This window comes from Hemitrygon akajei, chromosome 14 (assembly GCF_048418815.1).
Source record: "Hemitrygon akajei chromosome 14, sHemAka1.3, whole genome shotgun sequence".
NCBI lineage: Eukaryota > Metazoa > Chordata > Chondrichthyes > Myliobatiformes > Dasyatidae > Hemitrygon > Hemitrygon akajei.
Window position 1 is genome coordinate 103,272,253 of NC_133137.1, and position 19,261 is coordinate 103,291,513.

The 19,261-nt window shown below is 40.9% G+C and overlaps 1 protein-coding gene and 1 non-coding gene across 3 annotated transcripts in view; one reads left to right on the top strand and one right to left on the bottom strand.

The window, feature by feature from the left end:
* The window catches only part of klhdc10 (kelch domain containing 10), a 47,658-nt gene that overhangs the window by 18,711 nt on the left and 9,686 nt on the right, over nucleotides 1-19,261 (top strand). For both annotated transcript variants that reach the window (XM_073066829.1, XM_073066831.1), the window contains 3 exons: nucleotides 8,950-9,171; nucleotides 15,503-15,657; nucleotides 16,681-16,829. In XM_073066829.1, coding sequence (XP_072922930.1) covers nucleotides 8,950-9,171; nucleotides 15,503-15,657; nucleotides 16,681-16,829 — 526 coding nt within the window. The remainder of the gene's footprint in view (nucleotides 1-8,949; nucleotides 9,172-15,502; nucleotides 15,658-16,680; nucleotides 16,830-19,261) is intronic.
* On the bottom strand, nucleotides 7,332-7,438 carry LOC140739043 (U6 spliceosomal RNA). Its single transcript, XR_012101552.1, has one exon. It is a non-coding gene; the product is annotated as a U6 spliceosomal RNA (small nuclear RNA).

Genomic DNA, 19,261 nt, shown 5'->3' on the forward strand with positions numbered 1-19,261 from the left:
TATGTTTAGTAAGTGTGTTAGAGATGACTGCAATGAAAACTAAAATACTGCTCCTCTTCCAACAATATTTATTCATTTATCTCTTTATTTTGAGGACCATAATTTTTGGTGAATCAGGGGAAAGGGCTGTGGGGTATCTGACTTCAAATATAAGGGAACATTTAAAATATATTTATTTTTAGTTTCCATGAGCATCATTTAAATCAGCAAGTTCTTCAGGTCAGGTACTTTACTGTTTCTGAAAATCTTTAGCTGCCTAGAATTTAAGGAAAATAGGTTTGCTGCAAATAGTGAGCATGTAACCAGCTGCCAGGCTCAATTCCTGAGCAGTGATTAATGTTCAATCCCCAAAAACCAAGCTCGCTATTTTCACTTGGCATTTTCCTCTGGGTTAATAATGTCTGACTCATGGACATCCTTACATACAATCAAGTTCCCTTAATATTAGTGCATTCCTTTAATATGTTCCTACAAATAGCAGAACAGAGCTATCAAAGTTCAAAGTAAAATTTATTATCAGAGTATATACATGTGGCCACATACAACCCTGAGATTCTTTTTCTGCGGGCTAACTATTTTCCCCACCCTAATTTTAGTCATTATTTCTTGTCAATCATGTGTTTTTGATGTTGTTCATTACAATATCCTGGAAGTATAGGTACCATACTACTGTAAGTTACTGAGCAACTGTACTGTGTGTCTCTTCAACATTTTAAAAAACAGAATCTTTTCAGAACCCGGAGATGGACTGTATGAAGATTCCCGTTTAGGATAAAGAATGGGTTATTAAGCCCAGTATCTGCATTGACCCCACATGTTGCTCTTCTTTGTCCCCTAAAACTTATCTGTTTGATGCTGAGACCAGTTAATGAATTATTTCAATGTGATTTGTGTTGGATGGGCTCTTTCACAAGTATCACCCTGTGTTGCTTGGATCATGAATTCTAACTCATTGCTTCTTTGAGTTTTAAATTTGTGTTTTCTGGAAATTTCATGTTTGAATGCTTTATCATGAACAATTTGCCTGTTCAATATTTTTTCAAGAAGATGGGGATGTACACAAAGAGCAGAGCTTCTGTAATGAAGCTACTTAATCCAAAGCTGTGTAGATGTGGAAAATTTAATATTTTGATGTGTGCTAGACTAAACGAATATCTTGTTATCCTGATGGTAATGGTTCTTTAACTGACAACAATGCTTTAACTACCCAAACCCTTTGAACAAGTGAGTCGGTTATCATTTCCTGATTATTGCCATTTTAAGCAGGCATCAGGAGTATTAATGTGGTTTCCCAGTGTCTGAGGTTCAATGTAAATTTATTATCAGAGTGCATACAATGACTTGATAAAGTACTCACCCCACAACCATTTTCACATTTTATTGTCTCATTTTCTGAATTAAAATATTGAAGTAGGATTTTTTGAGCTCATCCGCAAAACATTGTGCATCATATTGAATCAAAAGAAAACTTCCATAGCCAGTCAATAATTTACTAAAATTTAAAAACCAAAATAGGCTGAAAAAGTATTCATCCCCTTTGTAATTACTACGCTAATGTTCCTCAGGTGCAATATTACCTTATCAACTTGCCCAATTTGTTGTAGGAAATTGGAGGATCACCTGAATAAATATCCCCTCTCTCTAAGGTCCAACAGTATGGTATATTTTCAACAGACCAAACCAAAATGAAGATAAGAGTATTCAAAAGAAGTCAGGGAAATGATAATGGAGAGGCTCAAATCGGGGGAAGGGTACAGACCACCTCAAAGACACTGAACATACCTCGGAGCTCAGTGCAGTCCATTGTGGAAAAGTGGGAAAAATATGAATCCATAGCTGCACTGGCTAGTTCAGGCTGCCCCTCTAAACTTAGTTACCGGAGAAGAATGGCACTTGTAGGAAAGTCTGCAGAAGTCAGTGGCTGCAACTGGAGATGAAGTTCATGGCTGCACAATCTTTAAAGCCTTGTACAAGAGGGGTATTTATGGAAGAGTGGCAGAGAAGAAGCCCTGGCTTTTTTTTGGGAAAAAAAGCATATCCTTGCCTGTAAAGACTTTGCAAAGCATCACTTAGAAGATACTATAAACATGTGGCATAAGTCTTGGGGACAGATGAGACTAAAATGGAACTTTTTGGCCTTAACACTAAGCGGTACATGTGTTGTAAATCTAAAACTGTACATCAGCCAGGTAACACCATCCTTCCTGTAGAGTATGATGGAGGTAGCATCATGCTATGGGGATGATCTGGTCAGGATTGATGAGAAGATGAATGCTGCAAAATATTTAGCGATTTAAAAACCTGTTGGTCTCTGCCAGAAAGGAGAGGAAGTTCACCTTTCAGCAGGACAACAACCCAAAGCACAATGTTGGAGCAAGCATGGAGTATTTTCAAATGAAGAAAATTGATGTCTTTGAGTGGCCCAGTCAGAGCCCAGACTTTAACCTGATTGAAGATTTCTGGCAAGACCTCAAAATTGTTGGCCACTGCTGCTCCCCAACTAATCTGACACAGCTTGACCAATTTTGCAAGGAGGAATGGGCAAATCTTGTTCCAACATGTTGTGCAAAGCTAGTAGAGACTTATCCAAAAAAACTACTGGCTGTAATAACTGTGAGAGGTGGCTCAAGGAAGTACTGAGCAAAGGAGGATGAATACTTTTGAATTGCTGACATTTCAGTTTTTGAATTTTTAGTCTTTCATGCTTACAATTTCCCTGCTTTTTGGGGGCTGTACTGTGGGGGGAGAGGTGGAAAGGAGCATGTGGTTCACAAATAAAAATTCTCAGTTAAATTGATCAAAATCCCTGGTTGTAATAATCATTTAAGTGTACAAAGGTATCTTGTATTACATCATGGACTGTAGAACTCTGAGATTCATTTTCTTTTGGGATTTGCAGTAGATATGTGAAACACGATGAAAGACTACCCCAGTAGGAGAGACAAACAATCAAGGTGCAAAGTCAACAAACTGCAAATACAAAAAGGGAAGAAAAAGTAATAATAAATAAATACATAATACATAAGCAATAATATCTAGAAAGTGAAATGATGAGTCCTTGGAATTGAGTCCATAGGTTGTGGGAACAGTTCAGTGATAGAGTGAGTGAAATTATTCCCTCTGGTTCAAAAGCCTGATGGTTCAGGGGTAATAAGTTATTGAACCTGGTAGTGTGGGTCCTGAGGCTCCTGTACCACCTTCCTGGTGGCAGGAGAGAGAAGGGTGCATGGCCTGGATGATGGGTGTCCTTGATGATGGATGCTGCTTTTCTGTGACAGCGCTCCATGTAGATGTGCTCAATGGTGGGGAGAACTTTACCTGTGATGGACTGGGCCGATTCACTACTTTTTGTAGGACTTTCCATTAAAGGTCATTGGTGCTTCCATACCAGGCCATGATGCAACCAGTCAATATACTGTCTACCATACATCTATAGAAGTTTGTCAAAGTTTTAGATGACATGTCAAATCTTTGCAAATGTCGAAGTAGAGGTACTGCTGTGCTTTCTTCGTAATGGCACTTAGGTGCTGGACCCTGGACAGATCCTTTGAAATGATAACACTGAGGAATTTAGAATTGCCAATCCTCTTCACCTCTGATTCCCCTGATGAGAACTGGCTTATGGACCTCCAGTTTCCTCCTCCTAAAATCAATAATTAGCTCCTTTGTCTTGCTGATATTGAGTGAGAGGTTATTGTGGCATCACTCAGCCAGATTTTCAATCTCCCTCCTATATGCTGATTCATTTCCATCTTTGATTCGGCCAACAACGGTGGTGTGGTCAGCAGTTTGAGTGTAGCATTGCAGTTGTGCTCAACCTCACAGTCATAAGCATAAAGTGAGTGGGGAGGGGGAGCTGAGCACACAGCCTTGTGGTGTACCTGTGCTAATGGAGATTGTAGATTAGATGTTTTTGCCAATCCAAACTGACTGGGGTCTGCAGATGAGGAAATCAATAATCTAGTTGCACGAGGAGGTTTTGATGCCAAGGTCTTGAAGCTTATTGATTAGTTTTGAGGGGGTGATAGTATTGAATGCAGAGCTGTAGTCATTGAAGAGCATCCTGATGTATACATCTTCACTGTCCAGATGTTCCAGGTGGAATATTTAATCAAGGATTAGGATTAAGGAAAATCCCAAGGCATTCAGCATGTTTCTGAAGAACAGGAGGATGATTTAAGTGAGGGTAGGAGTGCTCAGGTTTAAAGGGGAAAAACGTGCCTGGAGGCAGAACAGGTAGAGAAGATTCTCATTGAATACTTTACTTTGTGTTCACTAGAGAGGGGACCTTGACAAATGTGAGATTAGTATCAAACAGGCTAATGTGCTGGAACATGTCGAGATGGGGTTGGAGCTTCTGAAAATCATTAGGATAAATGAGGCACAAGGGCTGGACAAGATGTACCCTAGATTACTACAGAAAGTGAAAGAATAATTTGCTGGGGTGTTAATGAAGATATTTGTGTCCTCTCTAGCCATAGGAGTGGTGCCAGAGGATTGGAGGATGGCAAATATTCCATTGCTCTGGAAAGGTAATGGGGATAATCCTGGGAATTATAGACCAGTGAGTCTTGCATCAGTGGTAGGCATACTATTGGAGAGTACTCTTGGGAATGGAATTTATTTGAAAAAGCATAGTCAGATTAGGGATAGTCAATGTGGCTTTAGGAAGGGCAGGTCACACCTAACAAACAAATTGATGAAGATCAAGCAATGGATGTAGTGTATTTGGATTTTAGTAAGACATTTGACAAGACTTCCCATGGTGGGCTCGTCCATGGGGTCCATGAGGATTTGGCTTGCCCACAGAATGTAGAGCACTTTAGTAGATGGAATGCATTCTGCCTGGAAGTCAGTGACTAATGGTATTTTGCAGGGATCTGTTCTGGGGCCCCTGTTCAGTGTGGAGGAACAAAGAGCTCTTGGGGCCCAAATCCATTGATCCTTCAAATTGTTGCACAGGTTGATAGTGTGGTTAAGAAGTGTGTTGGCTTCTTTAGTTGGGGGGTTGAGTTCAAAAGACACAAAGTTATGTTGCAGCTATATAAAACTCTGATTACACCACACTTGGAATACTGTGTTCATTTCTGGTTGCCTCATTATAGGAAGGATGTAGAAGCTTTAGAGAGGTACAGAGGAGATATATCAGGATGCTGCCTGGATTAAAGAACATATCTTATGAGGATAGGTTGAAGGATCTGTGGCATTTTTCTTTGGAGCAAAGGGGGATGAAATTCAACTTGACGGAGGTGCTTAAGATTATAAGAGGCATAGATAGAGCAGATGGCCTGCACCTTTGTTCTTAGGGTCGCAAAGGCAGAAAGTGGTGGATGCCTGAAATGCGTTGCTGAGGATGGTGGTCAAGCTTGATATAATAGCAGCATTTAAAAGATTCTTGCATGTGCACATGGATGAAAGAAAATGAAAGATTATGGGCTGTGAAGGAGGAAAAGGATAGATTTATTGTTCAAAGAGGCTTGCACAACTTTGTACTTGCTGTAAAAGAATTTGTAATTGTGAAGGATATATGTGCAGCTTTTGTCCCCCGGCTTTTCAGAGGAGTGTCTTCAAGCAAAAATTGATGTTAATCATTTTGAATTATTGGGTAGATAACCAAAGCATTGGTCAAAAAGTTAAGTTTTAAAAAACATCAAAGACAAGAGAGATTGCAGATAACACACACAAAATGCTGGTGGAACACAGCAGGCCAGGCAGCATCTATAAGGAGAAGCACTGTTAATGTTTCAGGCCGAGACCCTTCGTCAGAGATTGCAGATGCTAGAATCTAAAGTGCTTGAAGAACTTGTTGGGTCAAGGAGCATTTGATATTCAGGTGAAATGTGCTGCTTGAGGTGCTGAGTTCATTCTGTTTTTGTTGTGGTGCCTTTAAGGGTCTTGGTATTAAAGGCACAGATAAAACTGGTTGTCATTGAGCCATTAAATTAGACCTGGACTTGTAATGATACAAGATGAAATTAATTTCGTGCTTTACAGCTGCCAGCCTGCCAACTAGCTGCCTCCTGTTTGTGCATGAATAGTAGCTTGAGAACTGGTGTGTGTCCCTTGATGCCCCTTTCCTTAAGTCCACAATCAATTCTTTGGTCTTACTGACACTGAATGTAAGGTTATTGTTGCAACACCACTCAACTAGCTGATGTTTCTCATTTGTGTACACCTCCTTGTCACCATCTGAAATTCTGCTAACAATAGTTGGCATTGGCCATTTGAGCCTAGCTGCACAATCATGGATGTAGAAGGGGTAGACCAGTGGGCTAAGCACCCATCCATGAGGTGTGCAGGTGTTGATTGTCAGTGAAGAGGAGATGTTCTATCTGATCTGCACAGGACGTGTTTTCCCGATGAGGAAGCCAAAGATCTAGTTGCGGAGGGAGGTACAGAGGCCCAGTTTTTGAACTTTGTTGATTCATTTGGAGGGTGTGGTGATGTTGAATGCTGAGCTGTAATCAATAAACAGAAGCCAGATGTAGGTGTTGCTGTTGTCCAGGTGGTCCAAGGCCAAGAGAAGAGCCAGTGAGGTTGTATCCGCTGTAGACCTGTTGTGTGGTGGACAAATTGCAGTGAGTCTAGGTCCTTGCTCAGTCAGGATTTGATTCTGGCCATGACCAACCTCTGAAAGCACTTCACCACTTAGATGTGAGTGCAACTGGATGATAGTTGAGGCAGCTCACCCTGCTCTTCTTGGGCAACAAATTTCATGAAATAGCCTGTGATATTAAATCTGATTCGGAGCCCTTGGTCCTTTGCACTTTGCATTCATTCTTGTACCCATCTTTTAACCCACTCTAAAATCAATCTAGCCCTTCCCTCCTTCAAAGTCCTCTATTTTTCTATCATCCTTGTGCCTATCTAAGAGTTTCTGAAATGTCCCAAATGTATCTACCTCTACTACTGCCCCTGGCAGAGCGTTCCACACACTTGCCGTTCTCTGTGTTTTTAAAAGAAAATGTGCCTATACTTTTCACCCTGCATACTATGACTGTCTACTCGGCCTATGCTAATTAATGAGGAAGTCTGTGCTCCTGATGACTGATTTGTTTTAATGGCCTGAAATTTTTCTTACTCCATAAGTAGGAACAGTTTCTTTTATTTTGAAAAATAACAATTCTGTGTAAGAGTAGAATATTAGGCTTTATCCTTTCCCGTCTTTGAACAATTCTACAAACATCTCCACTGTTTATCGTTATAATAAAAGGAACCTCAAAGTGCACGGAATTCTAAGGGGCCTAACCAAGATTTGAAACTTAGCATAATTTGTATATTGGAATGTTTTGTTAGTAATTTCTAAACCACATTATTATTTCTTTTTTTTTAAAAATATGGAACGCTTCACGAATTTGCGTGTCATCCTTGCGCAGGGGCCATGCTAATCTTCTCTGTATCGTTCCAATTTTAGTATATGTGCTGCCGAAGCGAGCACAATTATTTCTAATTAAGCATAATCTTCCTCCCCAGTTTACTCCTTGAGTATAATTGCAGTTCTTTCTTTGGGAATTGTACCTGTGAAATAGAAAATGTCCATTCCATTCCTTACTTGTTTTACTGTGGTTAGGGAAAGTGGTTTGGTGTAGAAGTATCCCATCAGTAATTACATAGTTCTGATGTACTTGAGGCTAATGGGTCAATCTTTCTGAGTGCTAGCAAAATTTGTATGGCATTACTCAGAAATTAGCATGCAGCTTTCAGGAAACAACACAATGAATATGCATTGTATTAATCTTAATGACATGAGTTGTTTTAATGAGTCACTTGTGTCATTGTTTTCCTTGATTACTTAGTAAGTCTGTAACATATAGGAGCAGAATTGGGTCATTTTTGCCTATCAAGTCTGCTCTGCCATTTCATCATAGCCGATCCATTTCCCCTCTCGACACCAATCCCCTGCCTTCTCCCTGCATCCCTTAATTTCCCGAATAATCAAGAATCTATCAACCTCTTCCTCAAATATACCTAAAGATTTGGCCTCCACAGCCACCTGTCGCAATGAATTCCACAGATTCGCCACTCTCTGGCTAAGGAAATTAATAGCTAATTGTCTGGAGGCAACCCCTTGAGCGAATTAAAGTTTGGACTGATAACTGATTTTTATTTTATATTTAAATTCTTTTTTGCAACAACTGACTTCTGAAAGTCACCAGAAAATATGTGCTGTCACTCTGAAAATTTATTGAGATGCTTGCGTTATTTTGTGAAGTGTAGCTCAGAGGTTTGCTGGTTTGCACACAGATGTATGGCCTTTCTAAAGTAGGATTTGTATTTATGTTGTATTTTAAGATACGGTTGTTCATTTGGTATTGCTGTTCACTCTGAACTTTGGAGTGGATGCAAGAACTGCTCTGGAGAATTGAGTAGCAAATTCAGGCTGTCACCTCAGTGTTGTATTCAGGGAGTGCTGCTATCTTTCAAGCCTTGGATGAGTATAAAAGATCACATGGCATTATTGGAAGAGTAAGTTATTGCTGGTATATATCGTTGCTAGCATCACTAAACACTGATTATTTGGTCATAAGCACATTGCTAATATGAAATTTAGCAATTGGTTGCTGCATTTTCTGTGTTACAGCATCCTTTTCATCAACCCCCCCCCCCCACCACCCCCAGCTTCACCTTCACTTTCCAGGGTAGTGGTTGTGCTAGTGATGCAACATTTTTTCTATCTGCCTATAGCCCCCACTACTCATAGTTGAAACTAATATACTTGTATACCTTTTCGATTTTATGTTGTATTTGTTTTGCAGGATACAAACTCAAAAATGAAGCAACCAAATGAAAATTGGGTGATACTTTGAGCCCCTCTAAGACTGTGAAAGACGTAGCATTTTTGAAAGCTGTGTAATGTTTCTATGATTTACATGAGCAGATCTTGCCAAGATGGCTAAAATTTTATTTTTCCTTGTTCATCTTCTGCCCCCCTCACCACCTTTCCACCAGGTCACGTAGCTCCACCCGCTCGAAGTGGTCACCGCTGTGTTGCAGATAATTCAAACCTTTATGTATTTGGAGGCTACAACCCAGACTATGAAGAGTCTGGCGGTCCTGAGAATGAAGCCTACCCACTTTTCCGTGAACTCTGGCGATATAACTTTGCCTCTGGTACTTGGCAGCAAGTTGGTACAGAAGGATTCATGCCCAGGGAGCTTGCATCGATGTCAGGTACTGCCAGCAATTCACTCATAATCATTCAAGCTGCTTTCAAACTCAGTTAGGGATTTAGGACTTTTGGATATTACCTATTTGACTTGCTGCAGGAAGAAATGCACAGCATTAAACTCTTAGATTTGTCTTTCCAAAGAACACTTTAATTAGAAAAATGTTAGACACAAGAGGTATTGCAGAAATTGGAAATCTAGTGCAATACATACAAAATGCTGGAGGCACTCATCAGGTCAGGCAGCATCTATGGATGGGAATAAACAATTAATGTTTCAGATCGAGACCACTCTTCAGGGCTGGAAAGGAAGGAAGAATGAGTCAGAATAAGGAGGAGGGGGAGGGGAGGGGAGGAAGAAGTACTAGGTGGTAGGTGAAACCGGTGGAGGTGGTGAAGCTAGGGAGTTGATTGGTGAAAGAGATAAAGGGCTGGAGAAGGGTGAATCTGATAGGAGACGACCAGAAGACCATGGAAGAAAAGGAAGGGGGAGGAGCACCAGAGGCAGGTGATGGGCAGGTATGAAGAGGGGGTGTGAGAGCGAAACAAGAATGGGGAATGGTGAAGGGGAAGTGGGGGGGCAGTTACGAGAAGTTTAAGAAATCAATGTTCATGTCATCAGGTTGGAGGCTACCATAAAATAAAATTACTTGGGTTTAATAAAGAAATCTTTGCATGTCAAACTAATATGCCATCAAGTTGGATAAAAATGTTTATTGCTTCTGGATTAGTTGTACAAGCTTGCCATTGTGACTGATGGAAAAGTGATAATTCCATGCATGTTTGCACAATACCAAAGAGGTTACAATTTAGGATTTGTTTGCTGTTGTCTGGCAAGTCTTTGCCATCCATTGAGCGTTTATATCTTTGTCTATGAAACGGAGTGCAGGAGCCATGGCCCTCATGTCCCACCTCTGGCAGGCTCTTTGAGCAGCTTCAATGTGGAATTTCCTACCACTGGAAGTGAATGGCACTAATATCCTTCAATGGTAGCTAAATGACTTGATGCATTTGAAGTGAGACTAAATAGCTGTGTGGGAGAAAACAGTGGAAGGTTACTTGGATGAAAACAAGGATGATGCAAAGTTGCTTAGGTTCAACCTAAACAATACAGTCTACAGTATGACTTACCATTAACTGCCTTGGCTGTATAGGTCTTATCTCCAAAGACAGAAGGCCACATCTCCCCCACACCTTCACTTCTCAAACTTTCAACTGCCAACTCCTCTACTCCTTTTCCCCCTTTATAGAGGGCAATAAAGGTAATAAAAGATTAGAAGAGCTAGCAGTCTGAATGCCAACCTTTCCAGTTGTCATCAGCCTGTTTCATACTTTCTCCACAAGTGCTGCTTGTTTCCAGCTTTTCCCTTTTGCTTGAAGTAGGAAAGAATGGGCTGAATGGTCTTTTTGAACACTGCTATGTGTGAGATACAAGTGATGCTGTTATTTAGTGAAATAAAATGACTTGGATTTAATGAACAGATCTTTGCAGGCCAGACTTCTCTGCTGTATTCACATTTGCAGTTGTGGAATTAAAAACATCAGCTGGACGAGGATGGGCTCAAGAAATTGAGTATCTTAATCTGTGCTCAAAGTTTCAGTAATTTCTGTAATACACCAACAATTAGGAAACCTCTATAGACTGCAGAACATAAAGTTAAGCATTTGAATCCTATTGCATGACATTTTAAATACTGCTGATATCTCAGCTAAACAATTTTCTGCTCACCTTTTTATGTGTCAGTGTTGAAGATTGGAAGCAAATACCTTGAGTGTAGATTCATTGGCAAAGAGTGTTAGACACTGACTAGCCAATGATAGTTTGTAAAAGGCATAAAATGATTGGGAAGTGAGAGGGGTGGGGTTACTCGTCTTTGGAGATAAGATTTTATTGAGTCAGGAGTAAAGGCAGTAGTGGTAAGGTTGTGGTGTTTAGGCTGCAATAAAGCAACCTTGCAACGTCCTTGTCTAACTCTGTGCAGGTAATCTTTCTCCCACAGTTATTTAGTCTCATTGCAAATGCACCTGTGCTACCTGCCTGTGATATTGGACTGTGTACATTCCAGTTTTTAAATATACTTGATTTTTAGTGGCAATATATTGATGGCTGTTAATTTTGCTTCTTCCACAAGTGGAAACTTAGTGCCCTATTGATTAAAATTCTTAAATATTTAAAAGGTTGTCATTTAGAGGAGAAGTACCCAGGGATTTGATTGTTGCGAAGTTATACATTTGCATTTCTGCCATCCTTATAAATTATTTTTCTATCCACTTTAATGTCTCCAAATCATAAACACAAGATCCTGCAGATGCTGGAAATCTTTCAGTAATTACTCCCCCCTCCTCTCCTTTCCATTCCCCATTTTAAATACTCTCTCACCCCTTCTCCTTACCTGCTTATCACTTCCCTCTGGTTACCTGTGTCCTTCCCTTTTTTCCATTAGATTCCTTTTTCAGCCCTGTACTGCTTCCACCTATTCCCTCCCAGCTTCTTACCTCATCCCCTCCCCCCCTCACCTGGGCTCGCCTATCAGTTTCCAACTTGCATTTCTCCCTTTCTGTCAACCACTTTATTCTGGCTTCTGCCCCCTTCCTTTCCAGTCCCGATGAAGAATCTTGACCTGAAGTATCGACTTTTTATTCCCCTCCATAGATGCTGCCTGACTTGCGCAGTTCCTCTTGAATCTTGGGTGTTGCTCTGTCTGATGTCTCCAAATATCTTGTTATAATGTGACAACCAAAACACTGCCTGGTACTTCAAGGAAGTCCAAGCAAAGCTTGAATATTGGTTTCATGGACTTTTGTTTATATTCCATTCTTTCTTTGTAGAAGTGAATTCCTAAGAGCTTAAGATATGGGAGAAAATTTAGGCCATATGGCCCATCAAGCCTGCTCTGCCTTTCCATCATAGCTGATCTATTATCCCCCAACCCCACTTTCCTGCCTTCGTCCCATAACCTACGCCCTGATTAATCAAGAACCTATTAACCTCTGCCTTAAATATATCAAGTGACTTAGCCTGCATAGCCATCTGTGGCAATGAATTCCGCAGATTCACCACCCTCTGGCTAAAGAAAGTTTTCCTCATTTTTGTTCTAAATGGATGTCCCTCTATTCTGAGGCTATGCCCTCTGGTCCAAGATTCCCCCCACTTTTGGAAACCGTCTAGATTTTTCAATATTTGATAGGCTTCAGTGAGATCCTCCTTTCCTTCTAAACACCAGCGTCTACAGTCCCAGAGCCATCAAATGCTCCTTGTATGTTAACCCTTTCATTCCTGGGATCATTCTTGTGAAGTTCCTCTGGACCCTCTCTAATGCCAGCACATCCTTTCTTTGATAAGGGGCCCCAAACTGCTCATAATACACCAAGTGCAATCTGATCAAGCCTCAGCAATGAGGTCTTATAAAGCCTCAGCAATACATCCTTGTTTTTTATATTCTATTCCTCTCAAAATGAATGCTAACATTGCATATATCTTCCTTGCCACCAATTCAACCTGCAAGTTACATTTTAGGGAATCCTGCATGAGGACTACCAACCCTCTTTGCACTTCTAGTTTTCTCCACAATTAGAAAATAGTCCACACCTTTTATTCTTTCTACCAAAGTGCATGACATTGCACTTACCTACACTATATTCGATATGCCACTCCTCTGCCTATTCCCCCAATCTGTCTAAGTCCTTCTTCCTCAACACTACTTGCCCCTCCACCTGCAAACTTGGACACAAACCCATCAATTCCTTCATCCGAATCATTGACATAGAATGTGAAAAGAAGAGGTCCCAACACCGACTCCTGCAGCACACCACTAGTCACTGGCAGCCAACCAGAAAAGGGCCCCTTTATTGCGATTCTTTGCATTCTGCCAGTCAGCCAATCTTCTATCCATACTAGTATCTTTCCTAAAATACCATGGGCTGTTATCTTGTTAAGCAGCTTCAGGTATGGCACTTTGTCAAAGGCCTTTTGAAAATCCAAATAAACATCCACTGACTGTCCTTTGTCTATCCTACCTGTTATTTCCTCAAAGAGTTCCAACAGATTTGTCAGGCAAAATTCCCCCTTAAGGAAACCATGGCTGATTTTTGTCATGTGCCTCCAAGTACCCTAAAACCTCATCCTTAATAATGGACTCCAACATCTTTCCAACCACTGAAATCAGATTAACTGGTCTATAATTTCCTTCTTTCTGCCTCCCTGTTTTCCTAAAGAGTGGAGAGACATTTGCAATTTTCCAGTCTTCCGGAACCATTCCAGAATCTCGTGATTCTTGAAAGATCATTACTAATACCTCCTCAAACTCTTCAGCTACTTTTAGAACCCTAGTCCCAGTGACTTACCTATCTTCAGACCTGTCAGTTTCCCAAGCACTTTCTCCTTAGTAATAGCAACAGCACTCACTTCTGCCCCCTGACACTCTTTCATATCTGGCATTCTGCTAGTGTCTTCCACAGTGAAGACTGACACAAAATACTTAAGTTTGTCTGCCATTTCTTTGTCTCTCATTGCTACCTCTCTCATATTATTTTCCAGTGATGTGATAACCACTTTCATCTGCCTTTTATTCTTTATATATCTGAAAGACTTTTTTTTGTATCTTTTATTGGCTAACTTGCCTTCAATTTTCATCTTTTCTCTCTTTATGGCTTTTTTTGTTACTTTCTGTTGGCTTTTAAAAGCTTCCCAATCCTTCCTTCCCACTAATTTTTGCTATATTATATGCCCTTTCATTTGCTTTTATGCTGTCTTCCCTTGTCAGTCAAGGATGCCTCATTCTCCCTTTAGAATACTTCTTCATCTTTATCTTTATTGCACCTTCCAAATTGCTTCAGGAACTCCAATCTTTGCCGTCATCCCTGCCAGTGTCCCCTTCCAATCAACTTCAGCCAGGTCCTCTTTCATGCCTCTGTAATTCCCTTTATTCCACTATAATACTATTACAGCTGAATTTTAGCTGCTTCTTAAACTGCAGGGTTAATTTTGTTATTTTACAGTCACTGGCTCTTGAGGTTTCCTTTACCTTAAGCACCCTAATCAAATCTGGGTCATTATACAAACACCCACTCCAGCCCAGATCCAGTTCATCTGCTTGGTTTGCTTCCCCCCCCCCCCCCCCCAACTGTTCTGTTTTGAATTTAATGACATTTGTATTTGTACACCCATTACTTGGCTTCTGACAAATTCATTTTGTCCAAATTGCAATCTCCTGTTTGTCCTTTTTTTTGTGGCAACTATTCCATGCAGTTCAGTGTTTGACCTGTGTATCTAATTCATTACTATATGATCTTGACATTCATCCCTGTAGAACCCCATGTTTTCTTTGTCATTTTCAATAGATGTTTCATCCTTGCAGACAGCCTGTTACTCAGTCTGTTTCTTGTCCTCTCTGAGTATATACTGTACACTCAGTGGCCACTTTATTAGATACGTGAGTGGAGCCCAGTGGGCTCTTCTGCTGCTGTAGCTCATCTGCTTCAAGTTTCGACATGTTGCGCATTCAGAGATACTTTTCTGGACACCACTGCTGTAACGTGTGGTTATTTGAGTTACTGTTGCCTGACCCAATCTGTCTGTTTTCCTCTGCCCTCTCTCATTAATAAGGAGTTTTTGCCTACAGAACTGCCACTCACTGAATGTTTTTCTGTTTTTCACACTATTTTCTGTAAACTCTACAGACTATTGTGTATGCAAGTCCCAGGAGATCAGCAGTTTCTATTGAAACCACCTGGTCTGGCACCAACAATCATTCCATGATCAAAGTCACTTCGATCACACTACATCCATATTCTGATAGGGCCTGAACAACAACTGACCCTGTATGCTTTACACATCGAGTTGCTGCCACATGATTGGCTGAGTAGATGTTTGCATTAATGAGCAGGTGTACCTAATAAAGTGGTGACAGTGTGTTCTGACCTTGTTTGTTATTGTATAAACAATACCATGGGATATGATAAACCAGTAATCTCATTATTTCTAAACTGTGAGCAGAAAAAAGATAGAAACAATGTGATCTGAGTGAGTGCAGTTTCTTGCTGTACATTGTGTATGTGAAGTGATAGTTTTGGAAGTTTCAATAATGCCTATCCGGAGGAGAGAGGTTAGCACAGTTGGTTATCCCTGGGTATGAATCCTTCAAAACAAGTACATCTTCCTTCTCTATCTGATCAGCAGGCTTTCTGTTACTTTTTTTTTAATGGGTTAGGTATAGAGCTCCTTTGAGTAGGCTCTCTGTTGGTAGATACAGAATAAGGGTTTCATAAATTTGCAAAGTCATGTCCAGTTTTTTATGAATACTAAAATTAGCAATGTTTATATTGTATTTGTTACAGTTGTTTTACATGGTAATAATCTGTTGGTGTTTGGAGGCACTGGCGTCCCCTTTGGCGAGAGCAGTGGGAATGATGTACATGTGTGCAACATTAACTACAAACGATGGGCACTGCTTAACTGTCGAGGGGAGAAACCCAATCCCATCTATGGGCAGGTCAGTGATTCTCTGCCATTGAATGAGCATTGACACAATAAGCATTCATTCTTTCCTCTCACCTTTCAAAAGGGATCCTCCCTCATCAGTTAAAAGGGTTTTCCTTTCTCACTCTGTCTTCCAATCTGCATCTTGTCCTCATTGCCACTCATAATCTTAGGGTTAAAATATAATTATAAAAACTATAATAATAGTGCTGAGTTTTGAATAAAAATTTCCGGCACTCTGCTTTGATTATAAAAGTTGGCCAAACATTTGGAGCAGTTCTTTGTTCTTTAACAAAGAAGAAGTCTTATCATTTCAGATTTGTCAAATTTCAGAGTAAGGAAGTTGATGTGTGATATTTTGTCTGTCTTAATGTCTGCTATTCAGTGATGCAGATCAGAATGTATCAGTGAGCAGTAAAAAAATTAAATTAAAAAAGAACATGTAGAAAACTTGTGGCACAGAACAATACAAGTCTATCTGATCTCCTCTGCAACAGGGTATTTACTTGCCCACCCGTCGTGGGAGCTGCTTCACAGAGCAGCTCTTGGCATTCTGATTTACAATTTATCCATCAATGCTTGCAACATACACACAGTATGCATGTACTTACACATACAGAGCAGAACAGGCCCTTCTGGCCACTGCCCAGTAACCCACCTATTTAACCCTAGTTACAGGATAGTTTACAATGAGCAATTCACCTATTAAGCAGCATGTCTTTGGAATGTGAGTGGATGCCGGAGCACCCGGAGGAAACCCATGCGCTCACGGGAAGAACGGTCTAACTTTCTAATGGATGACGCCAGAACTCCGATGCCTCACGCTGTAATAGTGTCACGCTTACCACTGTGCTACCATAGCATCCTAACATAGTTAAGAGGCAGCATATGCAAATTGCCAGTTTTGCTTAATTCGAACAGAGAAATACGAAATATCACGACTTTGAGACTGGTTAGCCAGAGCTGTAAGATGTCCATAAAATCATTTGGAGAATTGTCTTAGCTGTTCAACTTTCTCTTTGCTCTGAATTTACAGGCAATGGTGATCATAAATGGTTACCTGTATATATTTGGTGGAACAACTGGTTATGTTTACAACACAGACTTGCACCGATTAGACCTTAGAGCCCGAGAATGGATACAACTAAAACCACATAACCCTCCTAGTGACTTACCAGAAGAAAGGTGAGCAATTGTGGAATATTTTCTAGTCAAGATACTGTAACTCCCAAGACTTCTGATGTTGTTGGGTTTGAGTACAATTATAATGATTTTGGTTATCTATCTTTAAAGAGAGGACGATGAATTAACAAATATGGTAAATTAGTTTATTATTCTCATGTGTTCTGAGGTACAGTGCAAAATTGTCTTGCATACAGTTCATTACAACAGTGTACTGGGGTAGTACAAGGTAAAGCACAATATTGCAGAATAAAATGTTAGAGAAATTCCAATATAGGTAGACAAATGATAGCTATGTTCATAATGAGGTAGATTTTGAGGTAAAAAGTCTATCTTATTGTACTAGGCACTATTTAATAGTCTGATAAGAGGAGGATAGAAACTGTTCTTGAGCCTGTGGTCTGTGCTTTCAGACTTCTGTATTTTTTTTGATGGGAGGAGGGGGGAGAAGAAAGAATGTCTGGGATGGGTGGGTCTTTGATAAGTTGGTGGCTTTACTGAGCAGTGAGAAGTGTAGACAGAGTCAGTGGAAGGGAGAATGGTTTCCATGACATACTGAAATGTGTCCACAACTCTCTGCAGTTTCTTGTGGTCATGCGCAAAGGAGTTGCCATATCAAGTTGAGATGCATCATTGCATGAGTTTAGTTATTAGATGATGGTGACATCACTCAGGAGTGACCTATTAAGGTGTAAATGCCTGGTTTTTGTGTTTGCGGCAGAGTTCTTTCATGATCTGGTTTGCAATCCACAATGAAGTATCTGTCTGGTAGTTTGCATGTGACTAATGACTTTCCGAGTGAGATAGAGTATACATTAAACTATATATGAATGAGGGGCTAGTTAAGTTAAAGTCAGTCCTGAGCCTTACAGGCTCATCAGGCTGGTGCTTATGCCGTTTTCCGCGGCGTGAAGCGGCTGAGAGTACGAGACTCCCCCCAACCCCGGATAGGACGCCAGTCTATCGCGAGGCTAACCCCCAGCTTTTTGCCGGTACCCATTTTCAGCTGGGTGGACTGGAGCAGTCTGTGGTTAAGTGCCTTGCTCAAGGACACAACACGTTGCCTCGGCTGGGGCTCGAACTCACGACCTTCAGATCACTAGTCCAACGCCTTAACCACTTGGCCACGTGCCACACCCTTTAAGGAGTCCTCTATATTAAAAAATCAATAAATTGAGTCTAACATTTCATTCTTGCTACTTTATTAAATAGAACAGATGCTGCTTATTCGTTTTAATTTTATTTCACATTCTTTCAACCTTGTGCTTCTGCCCTGCTCCATTCAAGTTTGCTAAGAGGCCTTGAGTGTACTGGTGTGAATAATTCTGCACCGGTCTGCCAGTCCTTTTTTGGTTAGGACATAGAACAGTTCAGGCCTTTTGCCCACGATGTTGTGTCAACCTTTTAACCGGCTCCAAGATCAATCTAATCCTTTTTTTGCCATGTTTAACTTAACACTTACCCATTTTAAAAAAAAATTTAAAAATCCACAGCTTCCAGACTGCAGGCGACGCAGTGAGTGAGTGTAGCTGCTGGAAGCTTCCTCTCCATTGTTTTAGCAAGTTAGGCCGTTGGGCTGGACCTGAAGTAAAGCTGAAATGTAGGGCCCTATAGTCCATGCTCCTTACAAGCTTCCTGCCTAATGTGGAGCCTTAGGGAAAATAAAATTGAAGACTTCAGAGCAAGATTACAGAAACAGAGGGATCAGGGACTGATGTGTACTCTGCACAGAGAGACATGGCTCACCCCCAGCATTTCAGCCCGAAGGCTTCATCTTCCACATCATGGATCGGACAGCGATGCCAGGTAAAGGCGGAGATGGCAGTGTTTGCTTCATGATTAACTCACTGTGGTGCACGGATGTGGTGGTTCTGTCTCAGTCCTGCTTCCCTAACCTGGAACATCTGGTAGTCAAGTCTCGTTTGTTCTGTCTGCTGAGTCAGTTTTCTGCCATCATCCTGGCTGCATTGAACATCCACCCCTAGCTGATGTTACACTAGCTGTAGAGGAGCTGGGTACCATAATCAACATTAACAAGACAGCACACCCTGATGCTTCCTGAACATTGTGGGGGACTTCAACCAAGCCAGTCTTAACAAGTCACCTGTAGAACCATAGAAGCTAACACTTGAACACTAATACACCCATCATCAAGAACAGCTACTGTGCCATCCTATACCCACACTTTGCCTGTTTGCCAGGAGTATACCAGAGACTGAGGACCACGCACTAGTGGTGATCACCATTAAGATTATGGTCAAGGAATGTGGAGGAGCACTTAAGGGACTCCTGTAAATTGGTGGACTGGACCATATTCAGGGATTGATCTTAAGATCTGAATAAATATGGCACAGTCATCAGCATTTTATCAAGATCTGCCAAATGATTATGTGCCTGGATGTGCCCAAACCAGAAGCTGTGGATGAACAAGGAGA